General features: G+C 36.5%; 1 protein-coding gene across 7 annotated transcripts; it reads left to right on the forward strand.

Annotated features, from left to right (window-relative positions):
* The first annotated feature begins 8439 nt into the window (after positions 1-8439).
* LOC113701678 (uncharacterized) lies at positions 8440-15612 on the forward strand. 7 transcript variants are annotated; one of them, XM_072056613.1, is made up of 13 exons: positions 8440-8847; positions 11549-11587; positions 11686-11743; positions 11879-12075; positions 12171-12382; positions 12561-12890; positions 13060-13270; positions 13752-13844; positions 13941-14032; positions 14233-14350; positions 14459-14544; positions 14898-14949; positions 15067-15612. In XM_072056613.1, the coding sequence occupies exons 2-13, from the start codon at positions 11579-11581 to the stop codon at positions 15580-15582; spliced, it is 1974 nt and encodes a 657-aa protein (XP_071912714.1). In that variant the 5' UTR covers positions 8440-8847; positions 11549-11578; the 3' UTR covers positions 15583-15612. The 7 variants fall into 7 exon arrangements, with proteins under 7 accessions (XP_071912714.1, XP_027078241.2, XP_027078240.2 ...); XM_027222440.2 differs by having other exon boundaries at positions 11686-11701; XM_072056611.1 differs by lacking the exon at positions 8440-8847 and adding an exon at positions 9685-9714.
* Positions 15613-16949: the final 1337 nt, after the last annotated feature.

The raw sequence follows: 16949 nt of genomic DNA on the forward strand, positions 1-16949 counted from the left end.
GTTGAGAGCCAGACTGGGAAAGGATCCCCACAAAAGGACAGCAAATCCAATTCGTACAATCCAGATAGACAAGTATGGGGATTTCAAAATGGAGAATGGATTAGAAAAAACTGTGGGAAAACCATAGAGTAGGAAACCAATCCTGTCAGGACTGAAAGTGGCAAAGACTTGGTTATGACCAGGAGTACAGAAACTTTGCAGGAGCAAAAAGAACTGCCTATTGAGAGAAGAAAGAGCTCGGATTAGGAAGATGAGGAGATCCTGGATGCATAAGAGATTGATTGGGTTAAGAAAGTGGAGGAATTGAGGAAAGAGGAAAAACAGACAATAGGTACAGAAGTGAGTAGGATGGAGAAAGAGATAATAGCAGTAGGGAATCCACCAGTGTTAGGAGAGAAGTGGAACATGAATCAGGAAAATAAGATGGATGAAGGTATAATATTGAATACAGACATGCAGGTGGACGTGGAGAACCCTGATCAGCTCAAAGGAAGTGGATTAAGAAGATAGAGAAGAGTAAGACTTTTGAACAAAAAGAATGCAAGAGGTAGACAACCTCTGACAGAGATCCGTAACTTGGAACCTAGAAGTGGTCTGAACACTAAAAGGAAGCTTCATATTATAGATGAGGAAATTTTAGATATGGAATCAACTGAGCAGATAGCAAAAAGAAACAGAACAAAAGAAGGGATGGAATGTAATGTCTAGACTCTAAGGGAGGAAGAGACTAGCCCAACACGGTCTCTAAACCAACCATGAGAGTTCTGGTGTGGAACTGCCAAGGTGCAGGGAGCCCTTTGACAGTTCCCCACTTGAAGGAAGAAAATAGACTCCTCTCCCCAAGCATAATTTTTCTCAGTAAAACAAAGAACAGGAAGATTTACATGGAAAAAATTAAAAAAAAAAAATTGAACTTTGATAATAGCTTTATAGTAGAAGATATAAATAGAAGTGGATGGATTGTTCTTTTGTGGTCCAATGAAGTTAAGATCTCAGAAGTACAAGGAACACCTTTCACTATAGAGGCAAAAGTGGAAGATGAGGAGAAGAAGGAAAGCTGGTGGTTCATTGAAATTTATGCAAGCTATGATAGTCAAATAAGGAAAAGACAATGGGAAGTGTTAAACAGAAGGAAATCAGGATGGGGGAAAATGGATGATCATGGAAGACTTCAATGACATCACTTCAAATGATGAGAAATAGGGTGGAAGAATGAAAGATAACAGAAGCTTTCAAGACTTTAGGAAGTTTATAAATGATAATCAGTTGATGGATGTTGGGTTTGAAGGGAAGCCATGGCCATGGAGCAATAACTGGTATGGGAATGGTAAAGTGAAAGAAAGACTAGATAGAGGATTATGTTCCATTGAATGGTCACAATGCTATGATGAAGCCAAATGCACATACATTGAGGCTCATGCTTCAGATCACAGCATGCTAATACTAGAAACTCAGAAGGAAAGGAAGAAATAGAAAAAAAGATTCCAGTTTGATAAAAGATGGCTCCAACAAAATGAGATTGAGGAGGTGGTGAAGGGGGCTCGGAATATCTCGTGTGATAGAACTAGATGGTTCAAGGTAAAACAGAAAATTAAGAACTGCAGAGTTGAGTTGCTAAAGTGGAGCAGCAGTAAGAAAGGAAATTCACTTGAAAGAATTAAATGGTGCAAAAACCAGATTGAGGACATTAAGGCATCGAATGCAAAAAACAAAAAGCAAAAAGTGCAGAAAATGAAAGGACAATTGAAAATGGCATACGAGGATGAAGAAACTTACTGGAACCAGAAATCTAGATTGAGATGGTTGAAAGAGAGGGACAGGAATACTCAGTTTTTCCATGCAACTATTAAGGAAAGGAGAAGAAGGAGCAGACTTCAGAAAATGAGAAAATCTAGTGGAGAATGGACATTAAATGAAGAAGAGCTGGGAAGGGAAGTAGCTACTTATTATGAGGATTTGTTTAAGAGTTCAGGGTCTGGGGAGCTAGAGGAAATCTTAGATGGGATTCCTGTATCTATAACTGAACAAATGAACAAGGAACTAACTAAAAAATGGATGAAGGGAAATAAAGGCTGCTTTCTTCTCTATGGATCCTAACAAGGCTCCTAGTAGTGATGGCATGTCTCCCCTTTTTTTTTCAAAACTTCTGGAGCATTATTAACAAGGACCTGGTAAGTGCAATCCAAGGATTCTTTCATCACAGTGTCATTCTTAAAGCCATAAATCACACTGTCATATCCTTGATCTCAAAAGTTGAATGTCCTATTGAGATTAAACAATATAGACATACAAGTCTTTGCCAAGTGGTCTACAAAGCTCTAGCTAAAATCCTTGTCAACAGACTAAAGCCTTTCCTCAGTAGATGTATTAGCAAAAATCAATCTGCATTTGTTCCAGGTAGGCAAATTTTAGATAATGTCATTCTGTCTCATGAGTTGATGCACTTTCTTAAAAACAAAAGACATTGTAGAGTAGGTTCTATGGCTGTGAAACTAGACATGTCAAAGGCCTACGACAGGGTAGAATGAGATTTTTTGAAGCCTATAATGGAAAAGATGGGATTCTGCTCCACTTGGATAGGCTGGATCACTGCTTGCATCAATTCAGTGACTTATTCCTTTAATATTAATGGAGAACATAAGGAGTTTATCACCCCTTCAAGAGGCATAAGGCAAGGAGATCCACTCTCTCCTTACCTGTTTTTGCTGTGTTCAGAGGGGCTCTCAAATCTACTACAGAAAGCAAAGGTGGGGAAGGAGCTAACAAGAATAAAGATCAGTAGAAAGGCACCTGCAATCACTCATTTGTTTTTTGCTGGCGACTCTCTAGTGTTCTGCAAAGCAAATACTCAAGAAGCTGGGAAGCTAATAAAGATCCTCAAAGTGTATGAAGAGGCAACAGGGCAGCTTATCAACATGGAAAAATTCTCAGTATTTTTTAGCAAATACACAAGTCAAGCAGTGAAGAATGAAATTTGTCAAACAATGGGGTCAATTCAACAGGTAGGACAAGGCAAATATCTTGGTCTGCCTATGATCATCACAAGATCTAAAGAGCAGGTGTTTGGCTTCATAAAGAACTCCATAGACAACAAATTGCAGGGGTGGAAAAACAAGTTATTGAGTCAGGCAGGAAAGGAAATAATGCTCAAAGCAATGGCTATGGCCATGCCAACCTACACTATGTCTTGCTTCAGATTATATACTAAGTTGTGTAGAGATATATGTGCTAAAATGGCAGATTATTGGTGGGGTGATACAGAGGGGAAGAAAAAGATGCACTGGGTTGGCTGGAGGAAAATGACAGAGAAGAGAAGCATAGGAGGAATGGGATTCAAGGACTTGCAAATGTTCAATAAAGCTCTGCTGGCCAAACAAGTCTGGAAGTTATTAACACAACCAAACTTGTTAGTCAATAAAGTTTTAAAGGAAAAATACTATCCCAAACAATCAATCTTCACCTGCAAGGTGCCTCAGAATGCATCATGGATTTGGCAAAGTCTATTAGCTGTCAGAAAAGAAGTTCAGGATGGCATTATGAGGAAAATAGCGAATGGTAAATGTCGCGCCCCATTTTTTCGCAATGGAAAAAATAAATATTTATAAAAGATGTGATTTTGTTTTAAAATAAGTGAAAGGGGACCTAAAATGAGACTTTAAGAATGCGACATTTTGGGTCCAAAATTTAGTCTAAAAAGGGTTTTTAAGAAAAAATAGGAGTCACCATTTGGTATTGAATTTCGGTATACCAAGTCATCTAAAAATATTTTCTTGGTAAAATAAAATAAAATAAAACCCTTTTCGATAATTCCAGATCTTTGAAAAACAAGAGAAAATGAGTTCGGGAGTCACAGTTGAAGAAAGGGAAGGCAGAAATTCGATTAATTCGAACCTAAGGCACCCTTTCAACCTAGTCTAAGCTAGTTGCATGATTTAGTCAAAATTTTTTAATCTAACCCTTAAATTTATCACGTTTGGATGTTTTCTACACGGATGCAGATCTAAAAAATCGAAAGAGACAAAATGTCCATTCAAGGGTTTAATTGATATCAATTGCATTAATTGCGAAAGCCAAAATAATTCCTTGAAGGGATCACGATCATGCATGAATGAAATTAAACGAAAAGAAAACTTAAATTATATATCTAGATATAAGTGACCAAAGAATAGGAATGCAACATAATGGGTACGGGAGACAAAAATTTCGTGACATAATTTCTTATATAGGAATTAATGGGATATTTAAACTAATGGTCATAATCATTCATTTCCCTGTTCAATGAATAATTCTCCTAATATGAACAAGCAAATGGACTAACTTATTTTATAATTTCTTAAATGAAGTGCAATTCTAAATGATATGATTAGTACATATAGAGGGTAGTGGAATAGAGGATAATGATATAATAGAAAATATCATGCAAATGAGAAAAGATCCTAAAATAAAAATATGCATCAAAATGTAATGAATGTTCCGCAAGAGATGAATCTAACGCAAGACCAATCTAAGGGTCTAGCATTGGACTAACTCATTTCTATAAGTTTCCACTAGCGTTGGACTAGTGAGAAACGGGAAAAAGGGCCACAACTAGCTTGGACTAGTGTGGTGACATCGTATATTTATTATAACTAAATAAATCATATAAAATATAATAAAAAACAAGTAAACACAGAAATCACATAGCACATAAACATAATATCTAGATGCAAAGGCTCTAAGGAAAACAAGGAAACATGTAAACATACAAGCATGCAAACACACAAGCGAATAAAAGCAAATAGAGACCTAACTATTACATTTGGGGGCCCTAACTACAATTTAAATGGGTAAAGAATAAAATAAAATAATAACCTAACTATTACAACTTGGCATTTAAATGCCTCTCAAATAATCAAAATTTAAATTAAAGAAAATATACAAAATTAAAAAACAAATAAAGTGAATAACTAAATAAAATAAAATAAAATAAAATAAAAACATTCAAAAACATGCAATGATACATATAAAATCACATATGAGCACATAGGAGGATCTAAAATGACACAAGAAAATACCTCCCTTGACATAGTAGCTAATGGGGAATTGGATTTGCCCTATTTAACTCCAAAATTAACAAAAATCATCAAGGCACCAATTTAATTAATAAATAAACTACAGAAATAAACATAAAATCAATCAATTGAATCATTCAAATGGAATATAATTCATAAATAAAGAGGAAAAGCAACTTCTATTTGAGAAATAAAATCTACCAAGGACCTAATTGAAAAGATTAACAAAGGTTTGAGATCAAATTATAATTACTACAAAAATTTAGGATCCAAATTAAAGGAAAATAAAGTTTATGGACCTATTTGCAATTAATGGAGGACCTAATTGAAATCTACCTAAAGTATTTAAGGTCATAATGTAATAAAGTAAAAGTATAGGGACCAAACAGAAAATTCGTTTCTGATCTTCCTAACCCAACAGGCCACTTGGGCCATTTTATTTATTTGTTTGGGCCGAAAGCTTCCTAGCCCAACCGAGATCTAAAGAAAAAGAGCGGGCAGGCCACTTGTCTTTACCAATTAAACCCAACAAAAATTGCATGGGCTTTGGCCCAATGCCCATGCTACAAGCCTATCAAAATTTACAACATTAATCTGCCCAACAGCCCTCAGATAACTAATTTTTACTAAATCCAACAAGGTTTTAAATTTATTAAAACTTAATTATCTCCTAAAATCGAGATTTAACTTGACCAAAAAACATGTTTGAAATATGCAAAAGATGATTAAAATTTAAAAGGGATTCAAATGGTTCATTTGCAGAAGTTTTTGAGCCATAGTGAAATTAATCAAAACTTGAGGGGGCAAAACGCAATTGTTTTTAAAAAGTCATGGAACACCCCACGATTCATCTTCTTCTTTCGTTCTACTGCAACTCCAGAAGCTTATGCAATCCCGGAAATTTCTACCCAAAACAAAACCCATTGATTTGTCCAACAAAAAAAATAAACACCAAGGCTTCAACCTCATTTCTTAACAAAATCAAATGGCAAACACTCTATTGGCAAAATTAAAGCAATAGAGACAAACAAAAGCCACCTAAAACCAAAGAAAAAAAATGCAAGCAAAAGCAGCGACAAAGAAACGTGAGAATGCAGCCCAGCAAAGACTGAAATAGAAGGAACTAAGACATCAGTTTAGGAGGATACCTGATGAAGCTTTTAGGACCGGATTTGAGCAAGCAAAACGCAGATGGAAGTGGATTTGATGAAGTTCTACGACAGGGTTGCAAGTTGAGCCAGGTGTGTTGTAGTGATTTTGGAGCCGGATTCGAAGGACTTCCAGTCGTTTTCTCCACCAAATTTCTGAACAAAAGTCGCTCTGCTCACTTCGTAGATGTAGCAGAAATTGAAAGTTTCTTAAATAAAGCTAAAATGGAGGAGATATTTTAGTCGAAAGATGGCTGAAAATCAGCTCTTTTTTGTGAAAATTTTCTTGCCAGAAATTTTTCTTCCTTTCACTCTTTTTCCGTTCTTTCTCTTGTTTTCTCTGTTTTTTTTTTCTTCCGCCCCCCTCTCTACTTCCTTTCTTGCTTCTTGTCCCTTTATCTTGTCCAAGAGAAAGTGCCAATAATGAAAGCCGAAAGCTCCTTTTTCCTTCTTCTTTTGCTATTTTGCCTTTTTTCATTGCTTCTTCCATTCCTTTCTGGAATCTTGTCTGCCAAAGCTTGGTCAAAGCAAAATTTGGTGGGCACCATGATATCTGAACATCATGATGGCCAACGCCACTTCCTTTTTTTTTTTTTAAAGAAATAAATCTGTAAATATATAAAAAAATGTAAGAAAATAAATAATTCAATAATTAAAAAAATATTCAAGAAAACTTAAAAATTTGACAAAATTTTGGTGTCTACAGTAAAGGAAGAATCTGGGAAGACAATTGGATTCCAAATAGACCATATGGGAAACCAACATCTGAAAAGCCACAGGGGTGTCAACTAAAGCATGTATTAGAACTGATAATCAATAACAGATGGAACACAGTCCTGATTTTCAAAACTTTCAACTCACAAGATGGTGAGAGAATCCTGAGAATACCTATAAATCTAACAGGAAAAGAAAATAGCTACTATTGGATGCATTCTCAGGATGGACAATATACAGCTCAATCTGGCTATAAGACTTGGATGAAGAAAAAGAACCTGGAGAGTTCAAGAAGGAGGGAGGAAGCTGGACCAAGTAGTGAAGGAACCATCACTAAGGTCTGGGAAACACTATGGAAGCAGAAGGTGTTCATTTGGAAGTGCCTGCATGGTGGACTCCCAGTAAGAGAAGTAATATACAGAAGAACAAGAAAAGGGAATCCTATGTGTGCAGGATGTGGAGAAAAGGAAGAGACAATTGAACATCTGCTGCTCCAGTGCACCAAAGCTCAGGAAATCTGGAAGATGGCGCCAGTGCAGTGGGATGGAATACAGCAACTATCTGATTGCTTCATCAAATGGTGGTCAGCAATTATCGAAGCTCAAAGAGGCAGAGGAATGGAGGATCAGGTGAACCTCACCATTAACATCCTCTGGCAGAGTTGGAAAGTCAGGAATGATAGAGAGTTTAATCACAAGAAAAAGGAGCCTCACAAGATAATTCAGAAATCTATGAAGGAATGGACAAAGTTCGATGAAGCCAACAAAAGAAAGGATTCAAGGAAGAACACTTAGGAAACAGAAATACAACAAAGGATTGAGCAAGAGCAAGATCAAAATGAGAGCCACACCAGTCTGCTGATCAAGATCCATACTCATCAAGATAAAAGACAAGCAACTGTAGAGATTGGAATCGCAGCAATTGACTCTATGGGACAACTTCAAGCAGGCTGGGCACTAAGAGAAAGAATGTCAGCTGATCCATTACAGGACCAGGCTGTTGCTATGAAATTGGCTCTACTGAATGTGGTCAACCAAGGCTGGAGGACTATCAAAGTGGAACTAGACAACATGGAGCTGGTGGAAAACATAAAAGGTTCAAGACATAGCAATCAAATTATGGTTACTCTAATAGAAGACATCTAGTTCATAAGTGATTTATTTCACAAGTGTTCTTTCTCTTTTGCTAATTCAAGAAAAGTAGGTAGTATTAAATTGAGCTTGCATGTTCTAAACATCTGGTTAAATGAAGAATGGATGAATCCCAATCTTAAGTGTTAGACATCAATGATTTTGTAGGACGGTTGTCTTTTTGATTGGATCATTGTCCAATGCTCTAAAGTTTTACGATGATATATAAAGCTAACGTTTCGACAAAAAGAAAACATAGTCCCGTTTGCTAAATGATTTTTTTTGAATATTTATTTAAAATTTTACTATAATTTAATATAGAAGTTGTGAGGAAAAATTTTTAGGATGGAAATTTTTTTTTTCTCTTTCGTTTTCTTTCCTTCTTTTTTCTTTTCTTTCCTCTATCCTTCTTCTCCCTTCCCCCTCCCCTCTCCCTCCCCCGCCACCTCTCCTTCTTCCGGCTGGAACAAGCAGCAGCAGAAATATAATTTTTTTTGGCCTTTTTCTCTCTCCCCTCTTCCCCCTCTCCCTCTCTCTCTACCCTTCTCCTCCCCCTCCCTCCCCCTCCCTCCCCCTCCCATAAGTGAGTTGGGAGGGTTAAAGTGGGTGCAGAGCAAAGGGTTCGGTGTGATTGGGGGATCCCTTCTCTCTTGTCCTTCGGCTATTCTGTCGTTTCTGATTCGTCCCCTTATCATTTCCGCTCCTTCTCAGCGGTTTGCCGGCGAATACCTATAACCACGCCTTCCCCATAGCAGGAGCAGATTTTCCCCATCTGAAACTGCAAACGATACCCTTTGTTCCCAGGTATCCTCCTTGCTGTCATCACACACACACACACACACACACACACAGAGCCTTACTTACTTGTTCCACTCTGCAATATCAATTCATAACTGGATATATTGGTGACTGCGGCTCAGTTTATTGCTTGTATTTCATGCTCTTTTTCGACCATTGTTTAGCTATAAAAGCTTCATTTTCTCTTTTCACTGTTTCACATCTGCCTAGCAAGTGTTTGATAATTGTTCTATGTCAGTGTTTACTTCCATGGCAGGAAAAGCTGCAGTGAAATCTGTGGTGAAGTCAGTTGGCGAGGGAGGGGGGGGGGGTGAGGAGGAATGCGAAAAAAAAGAGAGGTGGCGGTGGTGGTGGTGGGTTGAAGTGGAAGAAGAAAGGAGGAAGGGAAATTTTGGGTATTTTGAAGTGTATATTTTAAGAACTTTGGAGAAGTTTTTTAAAGTTATTGTAGGAGACAAACTTGCTAAAAACTAGTAGGAGACAAACTTGGCAAAAACTCACTTTGCCAAACATATTCTGACCAAAATTAGGTTATGCTGTTTTAAAGGCAAAAACAAATATCTATATCTGATTACATCATCTCCACAACAAAAGTGACACATAAATTTTAGTGAATCATGTGACAGGCATAAAAGGAAATTCCCTGTAACAGTCAGGACCTTAAGCCTAAATTTTCTGAGTATGATAAATATTTCTTGTGTTTTAGATTGGCTATCGTGGTAAAGTAAACCGGTATCTAGGTTGGGGTTTTTTTTGGGGGGGGGGGGGAATCTGAATCTCAAGAAGATTTGTATAGCTTCTCTCTCTTACCTGCTGCTTTGTGTTGAACCATAGTGGTGGTTCTCCCTCCTTGCCTTGATGAAATCAGGAAAAGTGAGTGGTTGATCAAAGTTGGCATGGAGCTAATTTTTTAGTTGTTGAAGCTTTGTGATTACCTCATGATTTTTGCTGTATATATATAAAATTGGAAATCTATTGTCCATGTGGTATTTGAGCCCTCTTTTCTTATTCATCTCCTTTTCAATTTTATAGTTTCTCTCTTACCTGCTGCTTCGTTTTGAGCCATAGTGGTGGTTCTCCCCCCTTGCCTTGATGAAATCAGGAAATTTGAGTGGTTGATCAAAGTTGGCATGGAGTTTTTTGTTTATTAGTTTGTTTTGTTCTTCCATCTCAGGATCGCCCTGAATTCCCCCTTCTGGTCAGATCTCTGAAACAGTCCCAAGATCCTTTCTTTCTTTTGCTAGTGCCAACTAGGCAAGATCACCTTATCTTATCACTCGAGAAAAATCTAGGATTTCCAGAACTGTTTTTCATGCATAGAAATGTATGTTTATGTTAGTATTCTGTTTGGTAATTACTTTTGGCAATTAGTATTCTAGTTTTCAGTCTTTGACTGAACAATGAAGCATTCTGATTTGATTCTTAAGTGTGAATATGGAAGCTTTCTGATTTGCTTCCATTTTGGTTGAGAGTCTTAATTGAAAATCAGTCTAGAAGTCTATAACTAATGTACTTCCCCACAAAGAGAAGACAGAGAAAGAGAGCAAGAGAGTAAACACTAATGAAAGCTTATTGCCGTCTACACATTGCGTGATGCAATCCACCCTTGGGTGTGATGCCTAAGGTTTCTAGGAGTGATTTTTAGAGTTCCTAATCTGATCTCCTTCTTGCGTGTCTTTTCTGTGAATTTCATCATGTTCTCTCTTCTGAGTCTTTATGATCTTTTACAACTATGAACTTTGTAGATTTTTTTTTGTACGATTTTTAAACCGAGAATCAATTCTACAAATCTGTTGGATCTAACATCAGCTTCTGCTGCATTATCTACATCATTGAATTTTTATGATGTGTCCTGCTAATATTAATTAACTGTACGGACCATTGAGCTAAAGAAGCGAGGGGAAATGTGGTGAGTGGGAAGAAAAAAATATCTTGGCATTTGCCTTATTATAGTGGCATCAGCAATTTGAAAAAAAAATTATAAACAATTTTAGTTTTTCCCTAGACATTGAAATAGTTTGCAGCATCTTTAACATATGAAGAACTCGTAATGTTCTTTACAATTACTTGTTTTCAGGGAGACTATCTACTGTATTTGAGTGTCATGGTGTGTTATTAAGTATTACAAAATGAACGCTCAGTCTTAAAGTGTCTTCATTGTTTTCCTATTAAACAAAATTATTGAACTAAAAGGGCATTTTGTTTGATATTATTAAAGCATTTATAGTGTTATGCTAACAAAGAAATAGTTGTAATGAATGTGCCATCAACAATTTGCGGCAAATGGTAGCTTGGTCTCTTGTTTTCTTAAGTCATCAATGAACGTGGTATTCTGGATGCAATTTGCTTCCTCGAGTTTATCAGGTTAGTAGGGGAAATTGCTGGAACAAGAGGAAGCCAGTAGATTCATAGACCTATATGATTATACTTTTCTAGAAGGTAGAGATTATGATGACAAGACTTATATAGCATATACTGGTGCTATGTATTCTCATTTGTTATCTCTCCTTAATTATCTGTGCTAGCGATTTGGCAGGGCCACAATCACTGTATCATAAAGTGACAGTATCGCATGGTGAAATTTTGACTTAATCCTTTTCTTTTGGATCATGAAATCTGCAGTTTTTTAGCCTTTTGGAGCGTCTATATGTCTTATTGAGTTAAAATTACTGCCGAGCTTGACTTTTGCCTTGCACTTATCTTTCAGGTCTGTCCTGCTTCGTCCTTGTTCATCTTGATGAAGACTGTGAGTTCAGCTCCCTAGTTTCAAAGGTTAATGCTTATAATTACATCTTTATCAACCTATTAATTTTTTTTTTTATGCATCTGAACTTCCCCCTGCAGACTTGTCTGAGTGAGGGTAAGGGTTATCATTTCCCACCCTGCCACATGCTAAACATAGGTGGTTTTCAGCTATTATTCGACTGCCCTTTAGACCTTTCTGCTCTATCGGTCTTCTCTCCTCTTCCTACGAATTTGTCTAGCTTATCTGATGAATCCGTTGGTGAATGTACGTGTGAGGCTTCTTCAATTTCAGATTGTGGCTGGAAAAGGAAGCAAAAAGTAGATAAATCTCTTGACGCAAGCAGTTTAATACATGCCGAACCTTGTTACAAAACTGTGAAGAGTTTGAAACTCTGGAATATTTCATTCATTGATGTTGTACTGATCTCTAGTCCAGTGGGCATGCTAGGATTACCATTTCTGACCAGAAACAGAGATTTTTCTGCTAAGGTGAATAAGAATGACATGCTTTTACATTTTGACGTCTTAACTCTCATATTTGCTAGAATTCATTGTGACTGATTTCCTTTTTATAATCGGGTCAGATATATGCTACTGAAGCTACTGCAAGACTTGGACAGCTTATGATGGAGGACCTTGTTAAAATGCATAATGAAATCAGGCAATTCTATGGGCCTGAAGAGTCTACTTGCCCAGAATGGATGAAATGGGATGAGGTGGAATTGCTTCCATCTGCAATTAGAGAGATACTTTGGGGCAGAGATGGAGACCTTTGTGGTTGGATGCCATTGTACAGGTAATGCTACTTAATATATACCATCAATGTTATTTGAGCTGATTCATCAATTGCAAAGTTATAGACTGGTGATTGTACTCTCTTTTTTGAATTGGGGATGTCAATCTAGACTGGACATTTCCCTGTAATTGCACTGTGGATTTGGGGACTTGAGGTTGCAATAATTTCTGCTTCTCAGTGTCGCTGATGTGAAGGGTTGCATGCAAAATGTTCAATCCCTAAAATATGCTGAAGAAGCCTGCTACAACGGCACCTTGTTAATAAGGGCATTCAGCTCTGGTTTAGATATAGGCACTTGTAACTGGAGTATTTCTAGTCCAAAACAAAGGATTGCATATCTTTCAAGCTCCATTTTTGCATCAGCAACAGCAACAGAATTTGACTACAATCCTCTGCGTGGAAGTGATGTGATATTATTCTCAGATTCGACAGTATGTGATGCACTAGACAAGCTTGAGAATGAAGATGATGGATTCAATCCAGCCGATAAAAAAGCTTCAAAGTTCAGGTAACTCAAATTTACTTTCTTCAACGGTGTTCTTTGTGAGATGCTCAAATCATCCTAAATAACTGCACTTTATTGCAACTAAAATTATGGGTCTAGATTTTGTTGTCTCTAGTTTCACGTGATTCACTCATATGGTAAAATCCAGGGCACTGACAATTTCCATTTGCAGTTCAAAAGATGATGACAAAGAAAGCTATACTGAATTTTTGCAAAACAAGGACAAGTTTGCAGAGGAGTTGGAGAAATTGGCTTTCCTATGCTCATGTTCTTTGGACTCTGTTAAAGCTGGAGGCTCAGTTCTGATTCCCATTGCACGGCTTGGAGTCCTTTTGCAACTATTAGAATGTATAACATTGTCTCTGCAGTCATCAGACTTGAAGGTATTTCCACTTCTCATTTTATAGTAAGGAAACAGGAGTTGCTTTTTAGAGATACGTTCATCTGAATAATGTTTCTGAGAAGGTTGATTGCACTTGATTCTAGATCTCTGTTTAGAAGAGTATCTTAAATAATGTAGTTGTATTCTCTGTTTCACCTTTATAGGCTCTTGGCATTGAAAAATGAGGGTTTAAGATACAACTAATTTGTTGGTTGATTAACTGCATGTTTCACGTCTATGTATGAGAAGAGAAAATTTTTAGTTTTGTACGGCAATTGCTAATAGATTTTGGTGCCAATGTGGAGAATGAATCTTTAAGTGATTTTGATGGTTGTTTCTTTTACTATTTATTGTTATGCAAACAATTATCAAGATGCAGTTTTATGGCTAAACTGTTACTAGGAGCTGCAAAATGTCAAATCTATTTATGAAGTTCTGGTACTGTGGACATGCTTGTGCAAATGCTAATACATTTCTTTCAGGTTCCCATCTATATTATTTCTTCTGTTGCTGAAGAGTTAGTTGCTTTTTTAAATGTTATACCTGAATGGTTATGCAAGCAGCGGCAGGACAAGGTATTTCAGTTCAATATATGTTTTGAAAACTGCTTATATTCATGTAAAGAACAATCAAACTGTGTTTTACCTCCCCCCCTCTATTTATCTGTGCAGTTTTATTCTGGTCAACCACTGTTTGCTTTCATGGATCTCTTAAATGAGAAGCGGCTCTTTTTGTTCCCTGTACTTTATTCACCCGAGTTACTGTAAGATACTTCTTCTTTAGATGCTTAAAGCAGTATCTATGTTGGAAATGTTGAAGTTCAGTTGTCAAACTGAAACATCTTGGAGTTCTTTCAATAAGATGCTCTGCAAGGATACGGTCCATGTTTTAATTAGGATGGCACTATTGGAGCTGCCCTTACTCAAACTTCTCTCTCTCTCTCTCTCTCTCTCTTGTGAATAGGTCAATTTGGCACGAACCCTGTATAGTAATTTGTCCTCATTGGAGTTTACGGATTGGACCTGCTGTCCATTTGCTCCAACATTGGTGTGGTGATAAAAATTCTTTACTTGTAATGGAGGTGCAGCTTCAATTTCTTAGTCATCTGACCTTCTGTTCCTGATTTGCCAAGTAGGATCGTTACTTCGTCTGATTTTTTTCTTTTCCCTTCTTTGTGAATGATGTGCAGGAAGGATTCAATGCAAATTTGGCCTTCTTGCCTTTCAAGTCAATGGAAATAAAAGTCCTTCAGTGCTCGTTTCTTTCTGGAATGAAGTAGGGAATACTTTATTTGATTGTGTTGCTTAACTAAGGGATAAACAATCTCTTGCGCTGCAAGTTCTTGATTTTTTCCCCCCTATATTTATGGGTCAGAAGTTTTGCATTGGTGGTTCAGCTGCAGAATAGATGATCTTAATGTTTGTTTGGTTGAATAAGAGGCATTTTCAGATGAACATAAATGGGAGTTCTTAAATTTCTGTAGGGGATAATTTTGAATAGCAAAATTGGAACTTCAAGTTGGCTAAATATTTGCCTCAACTTCATGTTTCATTATCACATATGTCTAAGAGTTCATTTCCCTGATTATTGAATTACATGTCTGATTTGTATTTCTTTTGGCCGTACAGTTTCCGGAAAGCTGAATTTTTACTCAAACTGTTGAAGCCTAAATATGTGCTGGTAAACTCAAGACCTTTATTTGCTCTCTGTTTTCTTCTGCTTCAGGCATGCCTCCTTTGGTGCCTAATAAATCTTATTCTAGCATTTTGACTACTGTAATTTTCCTGCTGGAGACAGTTCCCTGAGAAATTGAAGCAGGGCAAAAGCTTTGTGAATCAGTCATTTTCAGTCATTTACTACCTTGAAAATGAGACAGTGAAAGTACCTAAGTTGAAGGATAGTTCAGAATTAGACATTGGTATAGACTTGGCTTGTCAGCTCGGTTATACAAAACTGGAAAAGGAAGAAATGAGTATTGCTCGATTGAAAGGAGAGCTCCTTGTCGAGCAAGGCAAAAATGTATTGTTTAGTGGAAAGGAGTTTGCTGGTTCCTCACAATCCAGGCCGCTGTTGTACTTGGGTGGGGTAAACTTGGAGAATTTTCTGACGACCTTGCAAAGCATGGGTATTAATGCAACAGTTGAAGAGGCCATGACCACTGATGGCTCAGATAAGACATCTCTTGTGCATATTTTGGGGCCTAAAAAAGCCTTGATAGAAGTCACAGCAGCACGTACAATTGTTAGCACTGATGATGAGTATTTGTCTGCTCTTATATCTAAAGCGATATGTAACATTTTGAATATTGTTTAATAGAGTATTGCCCTTTATTTTGTTTCTAAATTTGTTCATTTTATTTCAGCTGTTATGAGCTTCTACTTAGGTGTGAAAACTATAATCTCAACTGTACTGCTAACCAACCGGGAATTCATCTTTTTTCAAATCGAATTATTCTTTTTTTTTTTGGGATAATTTCAGAAACCTCCCCTAAGGTTTCTGATAGTTTTAGCACCCTCTCCTAAGGTTCTAAACATATCACTTACCTTCTCTGTCAATCATTGGAGCCCAACGCTTGCATCATAATGGCTAAATAACTCTATTACTCTTATAATTTAGGATAATTACAAATATATGCAAAGGTAAAAGAGTTAAATGTTTGCGTACTACATTAACCATAATTTGAATTGTAAAAAGTTAATAAATTTGCCATTCAAAAATAGAGCCAATATTAGGTTCATCTTTTTTAACTTTTATATACTTGACAAGTAAAAGAAATCAGATGTAATGTAGTTGATAAACTAAAGGATTTAGACATGAGAAATAATTAAGATGTTTACAAACTAAATTAACCATAATTTGAAATGTAAAAAAGAAAATCTAATTTGGCATCTAAAGGTGGATCCAATTCTAGGCATCCTTTTTTCAATTTATGTACTTGATAATTAAAGGAATCAAATATAAAGAGATTTTAGCTGGACTAATTTTCTTATAATTGTGGTGACAGTAAGAATGTTAAGGTATAGAAAAAAAATTGTTTTGTTAAATTCTAAAAGATGTTATTTTTTGCTATGAATGATGGAAATTTTTTATTGACCATGTGTCGTAATGGCTCCATAAGTAAATTAACAAGTTAGATCAAATATTCAATCTAACTAGTATAGTAGTTGAGTGGCACTTTTAGCATAAATAAATCTTCACACCTGAAATTATTTTTTTTTATTGTGTTTTTTGAATTGGACTAAATTGTTATAAGAAAATTGGTTTCAAGAGAAGTTAGTGATACTTTTAGAATCTCAGGGGAGGGCACTGACACTGTCAAAAATCTTAGGGGAAGTTTCTAAAATTATCCCTTTTTTTTTCCTCTACATGTTTTCCACCCTCTTTCCTAGCTCTCTTCTTTGAGACGGGAAGGTGGATGATATATGTATTCTCCTATTGGTAAACTACTATATAAAGACACTGTCAAAGTCTAATAGTATTTCTTCCTCAAAATCGAGCAGAAGGATATTGTTCAATAAATAGAATTACCTAGCCATGTGTTTTTGGCATAAGATTAGCATTGGGGATGACTTCCTTAATACAAGTTGGGACAACCATGTAGACCACTTTGATTGCTGTATTATTGCAAAAACGACTAAATTTGTTCGATTCTGATAATGGCATAGTGGATGCAGATTTTT

This window comes from Coffea arabica, chromosome 7c (genome assembly GCF_036785885.1).
Source record: "Coffea arabica cultivar ET-39 chromosome 7c, Coffea Arabica ET-39 HiFi, whole genome shotgun sequence".
In the NCBI taxonomy this organism is placed as follows: domain Eukaryota; kingdom Viridiplantae; phylum Streptophyta; class Magnoliopsida; order Gentianales; family Rubiaceae; genus Coffea; species Coffea arabica.

Coding starts and splice junctions, on each gene's coding strand:
- LOC113701678 (XM_072056610.1), top strand. Junction 13,845..13,940: donor GCAAGCAGCGGCAGGACAAG/GTATTTCAGTTC, acceptor TTATCTGTGCAG/TTTTATTCTGGTCAACCACT. Junction 14,033..14,232: donor CTTTATTCACCCGAGTTACT/GTAAGATACTTC, acceptor TCTTGTGAATAG/GTCAATTTGGCACGAACCCT.